Source organism: Oryzias melastigma, linkage group LG7 (assembly GCF_002922805.2).
Source record: "Oryzias melastigma strain HK-1 linkage group LG7, ASM292280v2, whole genome shotgun sequence".
Taxonomy (NCBI): Eukaryota; Metazoa; Chordata; class Actinopteri; order Beloniformes; family Adrianichthyidae; genus Oryzias; species Oryzias melastigma.
Window position 1 is genome coordinate 7,172,200 of NC_050518.1, and position 23,989 is coordinate 7,196,188.

Consider the following 23,989-nt stretch of genomic DNA (forward strand, 5'->3'; position numbering starts at 1 on the left):
GTGGAGTGGTAGTAGAGCGGACGTGTCCACATCACTGCTATTCCACGAACATGCATAAAGTTAGTGCGTCTAAATGCATGTGGCAGATTTTCCAAATTTTTTACCTGTGATATGGCCGTCAAATCCTGTGGGACCGGGCCTTTTACAAGAAAAAAGTTTGGAGACCCCTGGCTATGATAAGATTAAAACGGTATTTCTAGTGCTTCTTTATTCAAATTGTTATGGAGTGTGAGCTGATTGGGAGCAGATAAAAACCTTCGGTTTGAAGAAGCTCAGGTTTGTGTCCGCCATGGGCAGGCCAAAGTCTCCATGCTCAGCTCCAATTCTAATGCATCCACAGACAAATCAATGTATCAAAGTTTTATTTTTCCTCATTTGAGTTAGCATCTGCTAAAAAAAACTGTACGTTGTGGTTGCATGGCTCTGATATCGCTTGCTGTTTTTGTTGTTTTTTTTGCTAATGCTAGCTTGGGGTTGTGAGGGCTGTAAGCTAGAAGAGTGTAAACAAAGACATGCTGGGATATCGAAGTAGGGATACTTCCTACCAACAGCCCACCCACAACCAAGAGACTAATGATCATCCCTGCAATTTCTGCAGAAACTTTGTCTTGAAAAAGATTGTTTTTTTTTTAAACTGCATAATCATGATCAAAAGACCACCGTGGACGTTTTCACAAAAGATAAACATATAGTTAAAGTGGGAAGCAATGTTGCAATAATAATCATTTTAATAATAATCTCCACCACAGCTGTGGGGGTGCACGACAAAAAGGCGCAAAAGTGGAAGGTGAAATACCACAGAAGAAGAAGAAGCGAGTTGGGGAAGAGGCGTTGTAGGCTAAATTGAAAACAGAAATGGCGCGGTAAGCTAACTCCGTTACTTTCCAGCTGCCAGGCCGTGGAGGACGCCTCCAGCTCGGATCGACAGCCTCGCTCTGACGGGGAACAATGCGGATCAGCTTTCCAGCCGCGTAAACAGCAGGAGCGTTAGCAAGCTCGACCCGATCCTTTGTCCCCCCGGTTTGACTCTACAACACCGATCTCTGGGGATTTCGCTTTCATTCTAAACATCTGCTAAACAGAACCAGCAGCACTGAAAGCATGGGAGATGTCCTCCAACGGGAAGGTCATACCTCACACTCCTCTGGCCGTAGACTTCTGGCACGTGCGGAAATGTCCGAGCGCGCGGCTGTTCTTCCTGTCCCACATGCACTCGGACCACACGGTGGGTCTGACCTCCACCTGGAGCGGCCGGCCCATCTACTGCTCCCCGGTCACCGCCAAGCTGCTGCGGATCAAGCTGAAGGTGAGGAGCAGTGAGGTGGAGAAGCAAAGGCGGCCTGGAACCTCCGAGGATGAGAAACGCCTGCTTTAAGATGCTTTTTCATTTCAATAAAACAACAAATACAACCTGGAAAATGAAATGGAACAGAATAAATAATAAAAAATACTATTCTGCCATGTTAACGTTTATAAGAAAGCAAAAAAGGTGAAAAATAATTAGAAGGGTGACTAAAATGTCCTAAATTTACCTGTAGAGATCCTGAATTAGGCAACAAGATTTACTCAACAACGTTTTCATGATCCCAGCATCCAAAGATTTATCAAACGACAATATTTAATTTAGTAAAACGATTGCATTATGACTAGAGCTTCCACGATTAGTCGACTAATTTAATAGTCGATTGGTCGTTAATTTATATTATATGAAGTCAAAGTGTGGTAAAGTTGAACAAATTTATGAGCGCTCGGTAACACAAAATACACTTTTGTTATATTTGGGTCCGTAAGACCAAAACTTTATGTTTAGTTACGAATAGTTAAAGCTAATGATGGTTAAGATGTGTGCTTTACATCCACTTTGAGAAAAAAATACATATTTACATAAAAAGACATTTATGAGAATAAAATCACTGATTTATGCTTACAAAAAGTTGCAATTTTAAAGAAAAAAAGTCATGTTTTTATGTTTATTATTCAATGGGTTACATCAAACACTATTGAACACTAACTTTTTAATTCATGTTGCAGACAATTCAGAGAAATCGAATGAACATAACGCTGATCAAGAATCTAGCTGAAACTGCTTTACTTTATTTGTAAATGCCCAACTTTACTTCCCCAAAATTATAATTTTAATTTCAAGAGATCATGACTGTTTCTTTGAGAAATTACGACTTTTTAAATCATGAATTTGTATCTTATAAAATGTTGACTTTCTGAATAATTGAATGACTATTTTAATGAAAATCTTGACTTTTTTTCCCCTCATATTTGTATTTGTGTTTCTTTTATGGCACCCCTAATATTATTTTGTACTTTAAACATTTAAATTGGCAAAACGTGCAAAACACAAGCTTCAAAATACACATGATCATGTCCAAAAAATTGTATGAAACAATTAAAAACTTTGTAGCTTAATATTATTTAAAAAAAAGTCACCTAAAACATTGAAGTGCATAAGCTAGCTCAGGTCTCCCGTGAAAAGAGATCTAATCTCAATGGGATTTCCTGGTAAAATAAAGGTTAATTGAAATAAAACTATAATTTTTACTGTTAATTTAGATCATATTAATGCAAAAACATTTTGATTTAATTTGTCTCCAATTTGTCCCTTAATTTGTCCAATCTCCAATGCTTTCAGAGGCATCAAGGAGTGTAAAGAAATACAAAGAACAAAAATATTGAAGTATTTTCTATAATTGTTTGAATAAATATGTTTTTGTTTATTTCTGTGCTCAGGTCAAAGAGCAGTGGATTCATCCTCTGGAGATCGGTGAACCGTATTTGCTCCCATTGGACGACATAGGCAAGGAGAGGCTAACAGTCACCCTGATCGATGCTAACCACTGTCCGGGGTCCGTCATGTTTCTGTTTCAGGGTTACTTCGGCTCAATCCTGTACACAGGTCAGCCGCGCTGCTCCAGATTCTTCAGTCATTATTGAGGTTTAATGCAATACTAAGAAGACTAACCTTCACCCCGGTTATCCTCCATTTCAGGTGATTTCAGATATTCACCCTCGATGCTTCGTGAGCCTTGTTTGATGAACCACACCACTATAGACGTTCTGTATCTGGACGATACCAACTGTGACCCCAACCGCACGCTGCCTACCAGGCAGAAAGCAACTGAAGAAATCAAGGAGATCATCCGCAGACATCCTGACCACAATGTTGTGATAGGTGAGGTCATGCAAACCAAACGTATTTATATATATTTTTTACTCAGCTGTCCAACCAAAATAATTGCAAGAAGAAAGTGAACAGAAATGTGCACCAGAGAGCTCTGCTTATTATAACCCTTTAATATTTTCTTCTTATTTATGCTAGTTTAAAGCTGTAAACAACACAAGTCTAATGTTTTTGGGGGAGAAATGTTTAAAATTATCAAAATACTTATAAAAGCATCCAGTTGGAAACTTCTGATTTTGTTTGCTGAAATTTGGCAGAAAGCAAAAGCAAAATATTCCACTATGTCTAATGTAACAAGGAAATAATGTATTTTGATTAACACATTAATAACTTAAACAAGTAGTTTAGGTTTTTGCTTTGAAACACAAAGGTAAAAATAGAAACAAAAAAAAAACATTCATTAAAAACATAAAAAAATGAAACTAATATTGCTCAAAGATCCTTACCAATCAAGTTTTGATCTATTTTAAAGCATTCTCAGTGGTTTTTTAGTATAAATATACAATTTTTAGGCAAAAAAACAATTTCTTGAACCATTTTCAAACGTTCTTTTCTCTCAGTTTTTGTAGATCTGGTCTCAAGACGTAAACTTTATCAGATACTACATGTTTTAGCACGTTTTGCATTCATAAATAGGCCTCAATGAACAAATGTTTTAATGTGATGTGTGTGTATATTTATGCTTTGAAGTACTTTATTCATGTTTTATCCAATATACGTTTTAAAAAAAATAATTTTATGCTTTTATCCTGTTGTTTTTTGTTTTTGTTTTCACTGATCTGATAAATGATCCGAACCGTGACCCTAAAACCGTGACACGATCCGAGTGAGTGTTGTGATCCGTTACACCTCTATTTAATACATATCATTTTAATTTCCAGTAAAAAGTCAAACATAAATCAACTTTACAAACATATCATATTAAAAAGTGAGAATCGTGATTACATTTATGAATCATTGAGCTTGATTTGTTAGTTAAATTGGATCACCAACTAAGTAATGTTTTAAAATGTTTAATTTTCTTCATCTTTCATGAGAAAAAGCAACAAAAAAAATGTAAAAATACACAAAAAACGTGATCGTCTTTGGGGTGGGCTTGTAATCAGGTATGGATAGATGCCAAATGCAACATACACCATTTTAAAGTTAATATTGTGCAAAATATACTATATGCAAAATATAAATATACAAACCCCATTACTATGTTTTTGTTTTATGTATAATAAAGTGGCAGCTTTTTGCTTCCGCCATGATTTTGTATTTAATTCTTCCACACTGTGTTCACTTGATGCATCGTTTAGTTTCCACAGTAGGAAGAGATCTTTCTAAACAATATATATCTGCACCTTAGTGTGCTCTCTCTTCCACTAAATCCACACATTAACCATCGGGTGATCCTAATGCTTCATTACAAACCATTTTCTCTTCAAATTGAATAAAACAAAATGTAAAAGAGGACAAACCTACTGCCGTCCTCCAGCTCCAATTGTTCTCTTCTTTTTGTAGGTCTGTACTCTCTGGGTAAGGAGTCCCTTCTTGTGGAGCTTGCCAAAGAGTTTCATACCTGGGTTGAGGTGAGTTATGAGAGAATGGAAACCCTCAAAGTTCTGGAGCTGCAAGACGTCTTTACCACTAAGCAAGGAGACGGCCGTCTCAGAGTTGTGGATCAGTCCGAGATCACCTCTGCAGCGTTGCACGACTGGAACAGCGAACAGTCCACTTTGGTCATTTTGCCCACCAGCAGACCTATCATCTCCTACCTTCCCAATGTCCACGTAGTTCCTTATTCGGACCACTCCTCCTACCAGGAGGTGGTGGATTTTGTCTCCACGCTTAAGCCGTTGTCCCTCATACCCATTGTAAGAAATTATCTACCTGGGAGTCTGATGGCACTAGTGCCACACAAAAAGTGTTGTGAAATATTCATCCCCGAATCAGTGCGGCACTACATGCTAAGACAGCCCGAGAGAGCGCTCAGCTCTTCAGCGAACGCCGGCCTTCGCCGCACACACTGCAGAGCTCTTATTCCCAAAGGAGTGGTCTTCGATTCTCCGCTGAAGGGATCCAAGCAGGCTCGTCACGACACTTGGGAGGCAGATAGCTTGGAGAAGACTGGCTCTGAAGAAGAAATGGACTTTGAAAGCAGCGAAAGAGGCTCTGACTGCGTCTTGTTCGATCCGAGCATAAAACTCACTCCTGACAAAAGCAGTGATGGAGCTGAAGATTCATGGAACCTCAGTGTTGTTCACACAGTGTCTGAAGCCATGATGGCAGAGTTTGTGCCTCTCAGTAAATTCACTCAAACGGAGATTTCTGCCAGCACCAAGGCCTTCTTGAAGCCTCTCGCCATCACCAGACCTCAATTTAAAGCCAAATCTAAAGCCTTCAACAACAAAAGAGCTCATAAAGCTGTTCAGAGGAGCCCAGCACTGTCAGATGGGGATAACTCGCACAGTGGGAATGATCAGACGCACTCACCATCTTTGTTTCCCAGCAGTCCTGAGAGTGTCTCCTGCACTTCGTCCAGCTCCTCCACAGGGTTGCGTAAGCAGATAGAGAAGCTAGAAAACAGGCTGCTGGAGTGTCTCCCCTTCACAGAGAAAGACCTGAAGCACACGGGCCTCTTGTCCCAAAACTTCATCAAGATGTTCTCCTTCTCGCCTGTGAAACTTTCAGAAGACGAGGATCTCTAACAAATACTGTGAACGTTTCTCTGGCCTTCTGTTTAGAGCCTTTTTGAGTTGAAAAAGTGCACCTTAAAACTTTCTTTTCACTAAAATGGATTTATTTTTGCTTGAGTTGCACCTTTATTCTGATTCTGGCTATAAAACATGCTGGACAGAGAGATTTTGTGTTGAATAATTAAGAAGAAATTTGAGAGTTTGTTGCAAAAAAAAAAAAAAAACTGTCATAATAATGAGCAGAGTTGAGATATTTTAAGGAGTAATGAAGGAACTTGAATGCAGCTTCCCTCTGGTATGTGTGGACTTACATGCACAGCTTAACCAGAATGTCGGTCAAATTCCAACTCCTCTCTTCTGTTGTTCTCATATTAAGTTTGACCTGCAGGATGCAGATAAATATTTGTCAAATCTCAGTTTTCTACTTTTTGTTGTTTCAATCTTAAAACCATCTTTTCTGTTGTCTTGCTGTTTGTAACATTAAAAATAAAAGCTTTATTTATGTTTGTTTAGTGTTTGTTGGTTGTAAAGCCATTCTGTCTAAATTATAACCTATAAAAGTGTTTTTTTTTTCTTTGCACTTACATTTTTATTTCATTTGAAGCTAGAACAGTGTTGTGCACACCTACATGTGTTACTGTACTACTTACTGAGGTATTGCCTTTAACTTAGCCATGTTGTAGCTTTTGTTTAATTATTAACACTAAAGGTTTACTATTATTTTATGGTAATCCCTTTAAAAGTTGTTAAGTATTAGGGTTTTGATCATATTGTTGCCTGATAAAGATGTTTCTACAATTGTTTAAGTGTTATAGGATTTCATTCTGTTAACCTTGCACATATTTTGTACTAAAGATGTGAACTAGAGGGGTGGAGGTATATAACATTCAACTTTTTACGCGCTTTACAACATAATGGCACCTTTTGATTTTTATTCAAATTTGCTCTTTAGTTGTAAGAACGCAACTGTTCCAACCAGAATTATGTGTAGAAAGTCAGTTTAAAATGTCAGTGCCACTGAAGCCCGCAGAATAAAGCTGGAGTTACATTCAACCTTCTACATTACATTTTTGTGAATTCCTTCTGTTAAGGTTTATTTCCAGGTACTTTTAAAGACAATCCTGTTTCTGGTGTTTTAACTTGCTCTTGGCGCACTTTTCTGAACGTATATAAAGAAAATTAAGCTTAAAAGTGCATTTCTGAGCAGATGAAATAATGCCGTTGAAAAAAGCTTGATGACACAGGTGCTACTGGCCACAAGCTCCCCGCACCGCTCCACTTGCAGACAAATAGATCCATGTACGTCTTTGTTTTCTTCGACTGCGCTGACATCAGGATCAAAACTGTACGGCTAGATAGCTCCAATACTGCTCGCCACTTTTACTGCATTGATATCATTAGCTTTGAGCTGTGAGGGTCTGTAAGCTTAACAAAGGGATGATGGGAAGTTGGTGCAGGCTTACTCCGTGCTAAAAGTCCCACCCACATCCTATAAAATGACAGTTTTTCTTATTTAGGCTAAAAACGGCATAAGTATGATTAAAAAAAAACACTGGAAACGCTTTGAAAATAGGTCAAAAGATGACTGGAGTGGAATTTAAACATTTTCATTTTCTGCTCAGAGAGATGATAGTAATATGCGTTTTTTTTATCTTTTTTTTTTCATTCATTCCCTCTTCATTCATTAGTTTGTAATCTTTCATCAAACCCATTCAACACAACTGGAGGAGTTTTTGCTTTGAAGTGAACGTTAGTTAAAGTCTTTATTTATGACTGGAGAAACATTCAACTACACTGTTAAAGAGCAGAATTCCCTCTGGAGACTTTTCACTGTCAACTTGCCACCAGCAACTTGATTTCAATAAGGGGAGATAACAGGAATACAAGTAAAGTAATACTGGTGTCACAGAAAAATGTTTATGAATTAAGTCCACGATCTTTGATTATTAGGCTGGACTGGCGACGTCGTACGTGTTGGACCATAGTTGTATAAATGCCAGACTATTCCAAAGCATCGCTTCAGGTAGAGAACAGGGTGCAGGAGAACCACGAACCATCTAAAATGCAGAATGAGTGACGCAACAACCCAACGTACCTGTAAGGGAGGTTGATCTTTCTTATTGAAATTGTGCCAAAAGCTTCCTCTGACAAATGATTTGAAGACTATTCTTTTTTTACAGTTAGATTGTCTTTGATCATTCCAACTATTTTGCATAAAGATACAGATAGGGAACGTCCAAGTGAACAAAGCAAATCTGAAGATGTTTCTGTGCATTTTATCATCCCTACAATTGGTTATTGTACAGTGGACAAAAAAGTGGCTATTTGTCTTAGAAAAAGTTCCCTAAAAAGTCCTTTTTTATTTGATAATCAAATTTGTATAAAATTCAAGAACTTCAACATGAAAACCAGTTATAGATAAATGTCAGACTCTGCCTGTCAGGCTGAAAGATCAGCTCAAACAGCTTAAAGATAAACAGAATATGCTGAAACAACAGAAAAAAAGAAGCGGAAAACTGTCAAAATTTGATTAGAGCTTTAAAAAAGCCCAAGAGGCCTTCAAAAACAGACATTTTTTAGTTAAGAGAATACAACAGTAAAATGGTCCAGAATCAAAATCACCATCTGAGCCTAAAACTTTTAGCTTCTGCCCAGAAAGAATCTGCCATCCAAGAGCTGAAGGGCCTGCTTAAAAAAGCTGGAAGACCAAATGAGAACGTTCAAAAGCTAAAGCGCCAGACAGTTTCATAAATAAAAAAAAAGTTCACAGAGCCTAAAAAACTAAAACCATCGACTTGAAAGGAAAGAACAGCAGAAAGGTTATTTGAGTTCATAAACTTCAGAATCAAAATAGACTCACAGGCCTGTTTGGTGGGTGCTTGTTCCAAAATTGGGATGACACTTGTATCATACTGCACAAAACAGAGGCATGGAGAGTAAATGAAAAATAAATGATAAAGAATAGTGGAGTTTGACCCTGTAGCACTGTTACCACATCCTACTGAAACATTATATAGGTAGGATGTTCTTTATACTTCCAGGACTAGCAGCCAGTATGTCACTTTTTGAAATTTTAGATTTTGACAACTTTCTGGGGGTTGGACTTTTGACATATTTACCACTTAATGCCAAACTTTATTTCCAATTAAAGGAATATTTTTCAGTGTTTTTTTCTCTTTAAGGTGATGCTAAATGAATGTTCTGGATGTAATAGTACATGGTAAAACAGTGTCGTATGGCATGAAGGGGCTAAAAGAATATGTGTTTGCTACAAAATATATAACAAATCGTTGACATATTTTTTACAAACTTTATTAAAAAATAAAAAAAAGAGTTTGCATTACAGTTTACCAAGAAATATTTTATCTGAAATATGTTTAAAGCAGAAGATTTTCAGTTTCTTCTTCTTTGTTCTGTCCAGCAGCTGAGCAAACCAAAGCTAAGAGCTTCTTACTTTGCAAATATATATATATATATTTTAACTGGAGTCCTGTAATACACTATGAGCCAACCAGGTGTGCCATTGTATTGTATTTGAAACTAAACTGCTTTTCTAATAATTATTTTAGTACTAGTTTTGTTTTAAGTTATGAACTGGACAGACATTAGAGGAAGTGAACCAAATGTGGAGACAGGAGTTCCTCAACCATTATGTTCAATGCTTGGAGCTGCTTACACTTCTATGTTGAGTTTTTAAGAACTCCTAAAAATAAAAGTATTTCTTAACCACTAAGGACACAAACATGTATAAAAAGCTCCATATTATAGAGTAGATAAAGTATTGTTTAGGACTTCTACTCTATGCAGCTTTTCTATACATGTAATACACTCTATGTGTCCTTATTTTAAAGAAAGTCTTAGTTAGGACTTTTTATTAGTTCCTTAAAACTCCATGTTGTGGATATGATGTATCGATAAATGGATCCAAACACTCAAATATAACAAATTAGAAATTGGCTTCATGTAAGTCTGATCAGCTGCAGTGCTGTTTTTTTCCCCAAGATGGCAGTAGTTCAATGAAAAAACTCGCTTGTTGCCCCTTTCATTCAATTGGATTTTTGTTTTTTTACAATTCAATTATTTTATGTCACTCTGAAGCTGAAAACTGTGTATTTGAACAGGAGTCCTTGTTTTTCTTCTTAAATGTGTAAATATATATATATAAATTAACACAAAAGTCATGCAGAAACATGGTGAGTCTCAAAAGGACCCCTCCCTTTGTACTTTTAGAAATGAGACCAAGCTCTGACCTAATTAAGTGCTTCTCTTATTCAGACTCTGTTGTTTGCCAGCAAACTCCTGCTGTAATGGGGTGACTCCTGCAGGTCTGCATAACCTGTAGTACTTTATTTTTTCAGGATTTTTTTTCTACAAAGACGGAAAATCTCATTCTTCTCTTGAAAGTCCTACAAAAGGGCGTGATGGACCAGAACTTCATAGAACCTTTGGATTATGTTGTACGCTCAAGACTTCCTAAAAGAGACAAAACAATTAACAACAAATCCAAATCTACTGAAATTAAATTTTGAACGGATCGAGAGGCATCCATTAGTTTGCACTTTCGTAAAATGTTTTAATAAGTCATCTGTGGGTGGCGTTCAGTGGCCTCAGTATGTTGTGGCACCAATAGGTTGTCATGAGCTGCCAGCAGGAGTCTCATCAGTTCCTTCTGTGTTCATAAAGAATGAATGGATTGCTTCATAACAGAAGCTCCGAACTGACATATAGATTTAAATATGTGATGAAAGCTCACTTTTAAAGCATATGTAATTGACTGAACCAAAACTACACTGCATTAATAATCCAAAAACATTCAATTTATTACATTTTCAAAACTTATTGTGGATCATAAAGCATTATTATCTTTATATAATACACATTTTTGAAGAGGAGAATAGAGAGTTTCAAGTGTCCAGATGCTTTCAGGCCTGTTTTTCCTGTTTTCTGACATTATGAAAGCCACAGGCAGGGAAGGGTTTTTGTTGTTGTTGATCTTACTGGATTTGCTCCTGTCATTGGAGTGCCACAGGACTCCAATACACAGCAGAAGTTATCAAGTTAGAGATTTTCCATCTTCCCTGGCTTCATGAGGATGTAATCTGCTCTGTGGGGCTCTGAGAAAATTATGTTTGTGGACAAGAACACATGGATGGATTGCCTTTGTGCGTTGATAGTGGGATCATATTACAGCCATTTGCTATCCTAGCTTCCAGTGATTGGGACAATCTTGCGGGTTGGGTTGAGGTATGATATGGATTTGATGGTCTTCAATAGATTTTCTGTAGAATTCCTGCATATCTTGCTCAAAAATGCCCCTTTTTGTTGTCATGTAAGGCAGTTCACTGTAGTACAATGAAAAAGATGAAAAAGTTCAGGCAGGAAATGAAAGTAAATGAAGTGTCACAAAGCCCTACAACAGCCCAGCAGGTTACTAGCCCTAAAATAATGGATTCCTCACACACGTCATTACTTCAAAGTGGAAATCATGAGGACACTATACCACCTGCAAGGCCAAGCCCTCTTACCAAGAGTCACTGAGCTCAGAGCATTCTGTAACCTCGAAAAGCCACTAAACTCTTGCTTCAAATCAAATTTTTACTGTGTCTTTTTTGCGTTAGATATATCACAGTATTATTTGAATAAATGCAGGGCTCAGGAAAAGCACAGTGAGGGTCCTGAACTCCGTGTGCCACAGATGGAAGACAGAACTCTAGCGAGCTAAATAAAAGCCTCGTCTTTACTTTCTTCAAACCAGCTCTTAAGTGCTCCAGCCTCTCCTCCAGCAATGAAAGGAGCTGTACTCTTACACTCTATAGTCTATTTCTATCTTTACACACACCACTTTTAATTTTTTTTTACTATCCTCTTACAATCTTTCCCTTTATTTCCTCACCAGAAGTTTGTCTAAGACTGCATTTTATGTAAATTCAAAAACATTTTGCTTTTTTTTTTTTTAATTTAAGAGCTTTTCTAAATTTTCTTGGAACTTTTAAAAGAGCTACTCTGATGAAAATTGTGTTTTTAATATGTTATGGCATTTTTCTCATGATTCAGGACATATAATTGAAAAAAATTAATCTTAAAACTGCAATTTTGAGTATTTATTTATTCAAATTGTAGTGAATTGGAGATGAAAAAAAAATTAGTCGGAAAAAGCTTGTAGATGTGATGTAGGACCTACAGCACTAACTGCACTGATACAAACACTTCTAGACAAATAGATCCATGTATGTCTACGCTTTCCTTGTCCAAGCTGGAATCTGGCTCAAACTGTTCGGCTGGATACATTCAATATTGTTCATCAAATTTGTTTCACCCCAAATGCTATGTTGGGATTATGAGGGGCTGCAAGATAGCTGGATCAAAAAAATGGTCATATTGGGCCTTAAAAACTGCTTTTTTCCAAAAACAAGTACAATGAAGGTTCTTTCAGCTGTTTTGTATTTGTTTCAGTTGATATTTCATTAAAATTCTGTAATTTCAATGTAAATGTAAGTAATGTTATAAAGAATAACAATCCAATTTAAAAAAATATATACATTTTTTGTCTGTCAATTTGACTTAAATGGAATAGTTACAACTTTTTTCAGGTATTAGTTTAAGAACAAATGTAAAAATATAGATTAAGACTTTTGAGTTCAAGTTTTTATCGTTATTATGATATGTAAACTAACTTTTTTTATCAAAAAAACTATTTCTTTTTACCAAGACACCTTCAACAATCTGTTTAAATCCACACATGATTCAAAGTCTAAGACAGACAGCCAGCATCTCCTCTACAGATTGCAGATTTGACCAATTCATTTCCAAAGCTCCTGACAAAGCAAAGACTTTACAAAATAAAAGTTTCTCTCTTCATTTCACTCCTTCAGAAGGTGTAGACTTCTTATTAAACAAAAATTAGGTGAAAGCCAGACTAGTTTTTTGTAATCTTTTAGTAAAAGCCATTTTTAACTCTTCAAATCAAGAAATAGGTCAATTTTGAATATTTTTTGGCATACTTACATTTGTTTTCTTTTTACATTCAAATACAGAATCTTGGATGAACCCAAACAGAAATGTTCAAGTTCAGACATTAAACCAAGGTTTTCAAATTTTCTTTATATTTATTATTTAAAAGCTTTGGAAGAAAAACACTAAAAGTATCTAACAACATTACACCTAGAGGTTCGAAGGAAAGCAACCATTTTTAGAGAATCAGCAAGTTAACCTTGTGGTGTCTTTAAACCTGGCAAAACAAGACTCCAGCACGTTCTGCAGAGCACAGTCAAAGTGGGATTAATGTGCCTTTAATGCTCACTCCCTTCTGTTGGTAAAGGCACAGAAGCTTCATGAATGTTTAACTTGATGTACCCTTGAGTTGACAACGGTTCATGGAGCTGAGCGTGTTTTTAGGAGGGGATTGTGTTGACTCTGCTTGGTTTGTCTAAGCACAAACCAATTTTGCCCACAGCTAGAATATTTTTGCTGTGTAGTTGTCAAATATTTTACATTAGAAGGACTGTGGACTGATTTGCCACTTTTGGTTACTATACCTGTTTTGTTTTTTCAAAGGAGCTTCGGCTCAGACAGACAAAGAATTTGCTTCTTGTTTTGGGTCAAGTACCAATTAGAGAGAACATTGATGACACGTCAAGGAGACATTTTTTACTTGATTTATTCTGAGTGCTGTATAAAAAACATGCTTTTCCACGTTTAAACCATCAAACAATCACATTTGAAGGCCTTCTATTATTTCATGAAACACCTTGATTACATATCTGCCTAAAATGATATTTTGCTAAATCAAACATTTTTTATTTACCATATGTCTGCTTTTGAAGATTGTGACTTTAATCTTTTCTTTTTTCATTTATCAAGTTGTTCTGGGGAAAAAAAAAATATTACATGCCTTTCAGTAAGTGGGACTTAAAGTACGGTGGCCCTGAAGGGCAAATCATTCAATCCAAAAGTAAATTAAAGATTGGAACGGGATTAAAAAGCAAAACAAATGATTAAAAAAAACATGTTTTAGAAATCAAAACGAATTTCCAGAAATCAAAACACAATACTAAAAAAATAAAATGTATTTGGAAACAAAAGTAATTTTCAGAAATCAAAAAGAAATGTTAAGGAAAAACAGGAAAATGTACAATGGGACATCACTGATTGGATGATGGTGTTTGAATGTTTGAGGGTTTTTTAATGCATTTTCAATGTCTGCTTTAATTATAAACGTTTTTAATTATAGGTACGGAGCATATCCAGTATCGCTTTATGTCAAATATTTTCGGTTAAAATGACAGTCGAACATCATCATCCAATCAGCAAAGTCCCACTTTTTCCAGTTTCTTCTTTTGTTTAATTAGTAACTTTTATTTTGATTCCCAGAAATTACTTTTTTTTCCACAATTGTTCGCTCACTAAAAGAATTCATATTTATAATTACCTTAATATTAAAATTACGTCTACGTCTCTGATACTAAAACATAATATTGGTGACCAAAAAATGAAATCTAGTCCTTTTGATAAAAAGTTGCATCATAGTACTGGTACTCTGGATCGCCACCATGTCAAACAATACCCTGTAAAATGGAGTCCACAGATACATCCCCCAAGGTGGGCCCTGTGTGGTCATCTTCACCAAATCTGTGTCATGAGGGGTCAGTGTCCGTGCTCCTGCTCCTGCCGGCAAGATCATTTGTAGCTTTTTTTCAGTAGAAAAGTACTGATTATGACCTCGAAACAGCCTGGTTTCTACTCAATATGGAGAGAAAATAGACTTACTCTGATTTGTGCGTGCGTAATTCTTAATGTGTGCATAAATTAGGATCTGTGCATGCGTATTCTTGATTCGTCCCTGCATAATTCTTGATTTGAGCATAAGTTTGGATTTGTGCGTTAATATTAACTATCGGAAATATCTTTTCAAGAAAGTGGGAAAATGTCAAGTTTTATATTATATATATATTATATATAATATTTAACATTTATATATAATATTTTATATTATTCTCAATCGAAATTTAAAACGGCTGATAAGAAATCTATGATGAACGAGCATTCTAGTAGTACTTGAACGCATCACTCACTGACGAATTTGTGAGACGTGAAAAGAGTCTCACGATAGATTATTTGTGCGTATTCTGTAAAGATTTTTGTGTGTAATTAGTTTCAAGCTGTTGTAATTTTAACTTGTCTTTTTTTTTTTTTACTTATGCACAAAACATATTATATGAGTTACAAATCAAGAATACATGCACACAAATCCAAAGTTATGCACAAATCAAGAATTACGCACGTACAAATCAGAGTGAGTCTATTTTCTCTCCATACATCAATGTGTTAATAGCAAAGTATGCACATATAAAATGCTATAATTCACTATAAAAACCCTTCATTTGTAAACAGACTTTTGCCACATAAAAGTATGGCTAATCTAATAAACTCTCACTTTATAGCTTCTGAAATTATCACTTTATTTTTGTAAAGTATTGACTCTTTTACACATAATTCTACAAGTTTACCCTCATAATTTTTTTTCCTCATATTATTATGAGTTTATTCTTGTAAAGCTAGGACTTTATTCTCATAAATGTATTTATATTTTTAGTTTTATGGTGGTCCTAATACTCCGCCGTACCCATAAAATATTACTACTATATTTTCAAAGATTCAATAAAATCCCAAAGGGGCTTTAATTCCGTTATTTTCTTGTCCTCACATTAAGGAAGTAACACTAAAGAACCAACTTGACAGGAAACCTGAGGACAGTCAGGACTTGAGTTAGGACTCATCAGGAAGCCAAACTAGTGAGCAGAAGGACGGCTTATGAACTCAGAGAAAACCTTATTTCTTTCTCCAGTTCCACTTTTAATGTCTCAAAATGCTGAGTCTGCCAGCTTTTCTGGGGCTTTTCAAAGGCACCGCCTTTCAAGCAGAACTGTGTGGGAGACAAGACGCGTCTCGGTGCTCGGCGCAGGTGACATCAGATGAGCAGCACAGGTCTGTCAGTGCTGGGGGACAGACAACAATAAAGCTGTGGTTTCTACACTTTTAGAGACTCTCTCAGTCCCACTTTTTCAGAGTGCTGTAGAGAGTTAGAATGATGAAGCTCAGCTGTGTCACACCCACACAACAGCACAAACTGTTATCTTTTTGCTCCCAGTCTACCGCTGTCTCTGTTGCCAGTGTTTTTCAGTGCAGGGGCACACACACATATATATCCTTGTGTGCATGTGTTTGTGTGTCCTCTGAGACTGTAAATACACATGGATGTGCAGGCGTACGAGGGATGAGAAAACAGCTCTGTTAAATGGGGAGAAGGCAGAAAAGAAGGATTTGGGGCGCAGATGTGAAAGCTGCCAAACTCATTATTTTCAGAGTTGTAGCTGCGTTTCTGAAACTCAGATTTTTTTCTGCTCATATTATCATTAAAAAGAGATTTCTTACGAGCTTTCATCACTAGCTGGTGAGAATCGTATATTCATTCACTTACATTCCATAATATTAGGAGATCCTCAGTCAGGGATACCTTAATTTAACCGAGTAGACTTCTTTTCTTTTTCCTGTTTATTGTGTCTTTTGAACCACCCCAAGCATTTCTGAAAGCCCCTCCTGATCCTTTTGTAGGAAGTGTCTGTCCTCCACAGGCCCAGATCCAGTTGCTGGTGGATGACTCATAGAGCCCTGCTTCACTACGGCTCCATCTTCTAATCCTCACTCCTACTCCACTCCTCCACTCTCACCTCCTGGCTACACTTGTTTTCCCTCCTTGCTGCTCCGTCTAATCCCCTTTACTTCACATTTGTAGGCTCTCTCTCCCACTACCTCTCTCTTTCAGTCACTTCTTTTCCCCACACCTGTTAGCTTCATCCCTCAGTTAGCTAGACTTAAAAGATGGCTCCACGATACTGGACACTGAATGTAAAAGGTCAGATAAGTAAAATTAACTGATAATTAATCAGATTTAGTAGATTTTTTCATTTGTGCTACATTTTTTAACAATTAAAGTTATTGCAAGTAAATGTGTTACATGTGATAATTGAAGTTTGCTGATCATATGAAATAAATATTATTAGACACAAACCCTAATGAAAAAATGTGAGGCATCTAAAGGCAAAAATATGTTTGAAAAATATCAGATCTATGTGTATTTATTTAAATAAAAGAAAAAAAAATCTAAGAGCTAAATGGGAATGTAAATGCTTAAGTTAAATACTAAATACCAAATCTAATACAACCTTCACAATTAAAATTAAATCTAAAAATGACCATTTTCACTGGTGTTAAATTAATACATTTAAAATGTACAATTGTATTCATGAGGTTATTTTATTAGGTTAATTGATCATTCGTAAGTGTTTCTACGTGTGTGTGGGAACGATTGTGTAGCCCTATGACAGACTGGCAACCTGTCCAAGGTGTACTCCACCTTACCTCAAAGGTAACCAGGTCAAGTTTCGGGAGCCCTGTGACCCCAAAGGGGATATAACGGTAAGGAAAAGGGATGGATGTTTGTCATATACATTTACAATTAAATATTTCTCACATTTTGTTTTAGATGCAATATTTATGATTTAAATATATATTGATGATTATTTAAAATTGATTTAAAATACCCCCCCCAAAATCATTTTTATGACTCAGTTTTAAATCCATAAATTGTAAACACATTTAATATTTAGCTTTTTTACAAAACACTTTAGTCATACATTTTAACTTTTACATTTATATTTACCATTTGGGTTTAATAGTCATATACACTTTTAGAATTAATATTATTTTTTTCATTTACAAATAGGATTTAACAATTAGATTATTAGGCAATTACATTTAAAGTGTATATTTAGATTTCAAATTCAGATTTAACAACAAACTTTTACATTTTAACATTTAATTCACATTTAATATATGTTTAACTTTTAATTTTCAGTTAATACTATCTTTTAAATCAGCTTTATTCAAGCTAACACAGCCTTTTGTCTGCCTGACCTAAATGAATGAAGCTGAATAAAAATGCAAAAAAATTTCAAAATCTGACAAATCTGTGAGCCAATTTTGATTAGCTGAAACTCTACATTTGGTTCCCCATTCAAGGTTAAAGGGGAGAGAATTTAAATAAAGGATGAAAAAGAAACGTGAAGCCGACCCAACATGAAGCTCCAACCTGCTGCGCCTTTATTCATCCAAACGCTCCAAAACCTTTTACCACATGACAGCGCGGCCAAGGCGAGCACTGAGAGCACTTTTGAGTTCACTACTAAATGACACAGATAATTCTGTTTGCTTTTGGCAGCACTCAGAGATGCAACAACATTTTGATTTAAAGAGAACAAAGCCTGTTTGTTGTCTGTTTGTTTGTGATATGATACAATACAAAGATGACATACAACTGATTCTCTCAGATGTGCAAGTTTTCATCGATCCATCAACTTAAACTTCAGAAAGGAAAGACAAAAACAGATTTATTGTCAAAAACATCTAAAGATTTGTATGCTTTGTAGCAGAAAATAAAGAAAAATCTGACATATGATTTAAATCTGAAATTTTTATCAGCAATTTTCATTTTAAATCTATAATTTACTTCTATAAAAAGTTTAAATAGTTAATATTAGGTTAAAATATAACTACATTTCCTTTTATTTGTTTATTTTGGTCAGGATTATTTACATTTTTCATGCTTTTTTTATTCACAGGCATAAACAACTCAAATAAAAGCACCAAAATAGCTCTGACAGGTTCAATTTATTTTTGTTTTTCTGTGTAATGAGGATGAATTTTTATGAGGAACGCTTTGTTCCAGAAAGCAACAAACAGGAAATAAGCCTCCTTTGGTTAAGAGCCTCAGTGCACACACACCCCAAACTGTAAATGCTGTTATTCTGTAAAAGCTTTCAGTACTATGAATTTTTGTTTTTTGCATATTTACATTCATAATTAAAATAAATAGTACACCTCCAGGGTTAAAAACACTCACAATGTCTTTTTAATGAGCCGGTACAACGATAAGCATGTTTCTGTTACTTCTTACTTAATCTAACTTACTAACGAAGCTGATTCATCACAATTATTTTGGGAGTGGACGGCTATCCCGAGCTAACCAATTCTCAGCACCTTATCTGGTAGAGGCGGTAATGGGAAACTGCTCCACTGTGGCTGCATTTCAGTGCCCAGCAAATTCACTTCTTCTTATAATATCATTCTTTATGGGCAGCCTAATGATGATTTATTGCCAATACAGGGGGACAGAGCGAATTGTGTTGGTGAGTGGGCGCTGCTCACTGAGACCTGTGCTGTGGCCCCGAGAGGAGAGGAGTTCATTCTCAACTGTAGAGAAGAAAGCTTAAAAGGTAGGAGAGATAACAAGTGCACGGTGGGAGTTTAAACTATCCCATTCCTTTGAGTCCTTATCTCAAAATAAATGGCTAATTATTTTCCGTTGACCCAAAGGTTGATGGACGTTGTTCAGAGGAAGCCGACCTTGCTGCTGGAAAACATCAAGGCTTTAATTGGACGGCACCTCCAGAGCTGAGACACACAAAGTCACGCTTATTGTGAGTTTACAGGTCAGAACTGGAAGTGTAGTCCACCTTCATCTATGATTACAGACAGAGAAGCAAAGATCCCTCCAAAGACTTCAGAGAAGAAAAAAATAAAAATAAAAATCACACAATAGGCCCTTTAAGAACTGTTGATTACAGCGGGGAGTAGTTATCTATTAAAAACAGAAGTTATTGCAAAAATCACGATTAAAATTTGTGAGTTTTCAACTATGCAATGTGGGTTTTACATTGGTTAAATGCATTCTTATAGATTATTGGATTATTAAAGATTAATGGATGGAAGTTAAAGCGATCACATTAAACTGGTAAAATATTAAATAACAATAAAAGAATGCAAAAATGATCTAAAACAAGTACATGTGATAAAAAAACTGACTGCTTCCCATCATGTGTAGTTAAATGCTTTTACAGATGAAGTAAAAAAAATGTAAATGTTTAAGTTTGAGGTTGTTTAATGAAGACCAAAATGAGTTACACGTATTTGTATTTGTATTTGTATTTATTTATTTAGTAGGAACGGATATAAAAACATAGACATACAGCAAAGCAGCAGTCCCATGCCCATATCATCATGCTTGTAGCAGGAGCTAATTTGCAGCATTTGTCCCCTATGACTATGGACATATACAGTGGGGCAAAAAAAGATGAGAGACCTAAATTTTTCATCATAGGTATGTGTCTACTATGAGATGAAATGATCTAAAAAAATCAACAAAATCACATTGTCTGATTTTTAAAGAATTTATTAGTAACTGATAGTGGAAAATACTTGGTTATAATCCCTTTGTTGGCAACGACAGCAGTCAAACATTTTCTCTAGGTCTTCACAAGATTTTCACAAACTGTTGCTGGTATTTGGCCCATCCCCCCATGCAGATCTCCTCTAGAGCAGTGATGTTTTGGGGCTGTCGCCGGGCAACACAAACTTTCAACTCCCTCCGAAGATTTTCTATGAGATCTATGAGGTCTTGTTCATAGTGGAGTTTGGAGTGTGACTGTTTGAGGTTGTGGACAGGTGTATTTTATATAGATAACGAGTTCAGACAGGTGTCATTAATACAGGTAACGAGTGGAGGGCAGAGGATCCTCTTACAGAAGAAGTTACAGGTCTATGAGAGACAGAAATCTGGCTTGTTTGTAGGTGACTAAATACTTACTTTCTACCACAAATTAGAAATAAATTGTTTAAAAATCATAAAATGGGATTCTGTGGATTTTTCTTTCAGTTTCTCTCTCATGGTTAACGCATTAGCTGCATCTCTCATCTGATTTTGTGCAATTAGTGGCGGACTAAAGACTTTTTTCCCCCAATGTTTATTTGTATAGAGCTTCTAAATAACTACAATAAAAATATAGGTACTAAGTCATTTTTTTTTTTTTTTTAGGTACCATGTTACTTATTGAGCTTGAGTTCTCACTTAGCTTTCTTGCTAAAGATTGATGTCATAATGTTAATATAATAACATTAGTATTAAAACTACTTTTTGCCTTTTTTGAATGAACACAACATAGTTTGACTTCTTTTGGTAGAAAAAGGGCTAAAAGGAACAGGTTGCTGCTAGTAACAGACTTTATAATGCATCAAAAATAACTTCAATGACTTCCTTGCAAAAGCAAAATTTGTTATTTTTACAATCCTGGCTTTTGTAGAGTTAAAAACACGTCTTTATAGATCTTTGGGAAACTGTATTTTTTATTATTTTATTTTTTATTAAATTTTTCAGATCACAAAGGTTTTTCAAACAACTATTTTGGCTCCATGAGGCTGCGTAACTTCAGAGCGCTGACTTCTGAGCAGAGCTCTCATCTCGGAGCTTTTGCATTCACAAAGCATAAAGGAAATTTTTATATTTCCGCACAAGCAGGATGTAATTGTATGTCATTAGCTGACCGTTTTCTTCCTGGCTGCCATTTGGTGGGTATTGTTCAAGCAGCCTGTGGGTGGGAAAGGGAGGCGTCGGCTCTCTTTGGCTGGTAATTTATGGCTCCAGTGGCTGCCTGCTTCTCCCCAGGTGGACATCTTGATTTGTAAGCAGAGCATCTAATTAAGGGGAGAAAAACACGTCTCTTAGGAGAATGCGCTCAGAGAGGACAGCAGGAAAAAGATACAGTTCAAGCACACTGAAAAGAAAACTATGGAGCTTGCAATGAAATGTAATATCAATAGTTTTTTAAATCGTGTGATCCCTCTTCAACACAACATGATACAACAATGTTTATTATGATATTTGTAGCTTTAAGGACTTTATGGATGAGTGCAGTGAGAAAATAGTTATTCACCTATAAGAAGTGGAACTTTTGAAATCCAGGGGAAGATGGGCTCAGCGAGGCTGTCAACAGATCACCAGTGAAGGCGGCTGGATGGTGTTGCAGTGAAGGCTGTCAGACCTCCCCAGCGGTTGGATTGTTGGCATATGCTTGAAAAATATTTCACTTGTACAGCAGAGTTTCTGTTTTTCACATTTGAGAAAAACTGTGGCACATGACATTTGAAGGAATCCTGTTCCAGACTTTCCGTGTGGAAGAATGTACATGTAGCTGCGCTTTAAAGGGCTGGTTCCTGTCACCGTGACAGCCAGAGGTCCTAGTTTTCTGTCCTCTGAGCCTGGAAACGTGGGAGTGAGAAAATGTGGACTAACTTCTCCATTAAAATGATCATTTTTATTTGTTTATTTTTACTGCTAGTGCTAATAGTAGTACGTCCGTCTATAGAACAAAGCATTTTCCCAGAATAAATCACGAGAAAATGTGTCTAATTATCTTTAAGGTGTATAAAGCCACTGATAACTGGTTCACTTACATAGAATTTTCACTTTCCACCTTTCAGCTTTGAAAGTTTGGATCTGGAATGTATTTATGTTAATTCATCAAAATAAAACAAAAAATGCTTAAGAAAGACAAAAGTGATATGTATTTGTACATAGATATAAATACGAGGTTGCTGGAGCCTATCCATGTTCTGTTAGGTAAAGGTGGAATACACCCTGGACAGCCTCACTTTGTAGAGCTTGAAGATTTTTAGTAAATTTCTGAAGAGACTAAAGAGATTAAAAAAGGCACATATACTCAGACAAAAAAATGTTTTAAAAATAGATTAACAACAGTGACTACATACCATCTACATATTTACATTCAGCCTCATGCCTTCAGATTGACTCCTAACGCACTGAGAAGTTGCAGCAGGAAAAGTGTGTTTGTTTGCAAAGAGCTAAAATATGCAACCCAGCAGGGACTGGGAATGAAAATAGCTTCACTGAAGATCTGCTCATGGAGGAGAAAAAATAAAATCCAGTTGGTGTGTAGCAATACAGTGGTGATGACTGATGTCACTCAACAAAGTGAACTGTCACTGATTAACACATACTGTAGTTTTAAAGGTTTATTTAGTTCATTTGGTATCACGTGTGAAGCTGCTTTGAATCCCAGGCACAGAGCTCTGTCCTGTGTGCATTCATCACAGAAAATACTAACAGTTTAATCCATCTTTGGAGGATTAATATTTGGTCTGCTGGGAGTAAGAGAACCACAAACAGAGATCATCAATTTTACTGTAATAACACTGCATTGTGATAAGAAAAAATGAAACGATCTATTACCTTGTTTTATATATAAAAAAAAGTCATCAGAATATATTTTATAGATGTTAGGACTTTAAGACCACTAATGAGACACAATTTTAAAATTATTCCAAGTATAAAGGTTTTTATAAATGACTTCAAGTGAATACAAAATCATTCCTGGCTAAACAAAACTGCACAGATTCTAACAAGACATGAGAATAACTGCAAAAACAAACTACCTTAACTTCCACATATGTGTTTGTAAATGTATTCATCTGATGTCTTCTGTTTTCTTACCTCACTGGTAGAACACGCTGGCCCTTTTTAGATTATTTGTGTGCGTGGATACCATTGTTCTTTTGTGATTTATTATTTAGACTCGAGGAAAACTTGACGTTTGCTCTTTAGAGGTCTGGACAGACTCACAGAGGAAGAACAGATGAGAGCCCAACAGTTTTATTTAGTGAAGCTTCTGTCAGTCAAAGGTGATGTGGATTTGTAAACAACAGCTGGTAAATGTGTTATTTTCAGTGGTTTTATATTCTGAATGAAACAGGAATATATATAAATATTATTTATAAACTAGATTTGACACTAGATATGCCATGACAATTTCGATGGACCATCATCATCCAAATATGTTCCCTGTTAAACATCAGTTTAAGATAAGCAACACAGTGGGCTAATGAGCATTTAAATGAATTGATATATATAAATAAAATAATAAAATAAATTGGTTTAAATAAATGTTCAAGTTACGAACACACCAGGCATTTGACCTGCATTCAACAGGCATTTACAGCCTGGTTTTCACACTGGACAAGCAGGGAGGGGCTTCTTTTCTTTAACTACTGTTTCCAGCATATTTCTACTACTACTACTACTACTACAGTTGGAAGAGGCTTTGATGGGAAATGTTGAAGTGGTGCAAATTCCATGATTTGGGCACAAAAGCTAGCATTGTGGTGGACAAGGATTACCATCATAGCAGGAGAGAGGTCTTGATTACCG

At 36.0% G+C, this 23,989-nt stretch overlaps 1 protein-coding gene across 1 annotated transcript; it reads left to right on the forward strand.

Moving 5' to 3' along the window:
* Positions 1-773: 773 nt before the first annotated feature.
* On the forward strand, positions 774-6,934 carry dclre1b (DNA cross-link repair 1B). Its single transcript, XM_024293341.2, has 4 exons — positions 774-1,306; positions 2,743-2,908; positions 3,002-3,184; positions 4,700-6,934. The coding sequence occupies exons 1-4, from the start codon at positions 1,109-1,111 to the stop codon at positions 5,884-5,886; spliced, it is 1,734 nt and encodes a 577-aa protein (XP_024149109.1). The 5' UTR covers positions 774-1,108; the 3' UTR covers positions 5,887-6,934.
* Positions 6,935-23,989: the final 17,055 nt, after the last annotated feature.

Bases quoted from the DNA above. Each gene is read 5' to 3' on its own strand.
- dclre1b (XM_024293341.2), top strand. From the start codon at position 1,109: ATGTCCTCCAACGGGAAGGTCATACCTCACACTCCTCTGGCCGTAGAC. The intron at 1,307-2,742 runs GTGAGGAGCAGT...TTCTGTGCTCAG, and splicing joins TGCTGCGGATCAAGCTGAAG to GTCAAAGAGCAGTGGATTCA. The intron at 3,185-4,699 runs GTGAGGTCATGC...TTCTTTTTGTAG, and splicing joins TGACCACAATGTTGTGATAG to GTCTGTACTCTCTGGGTAAG.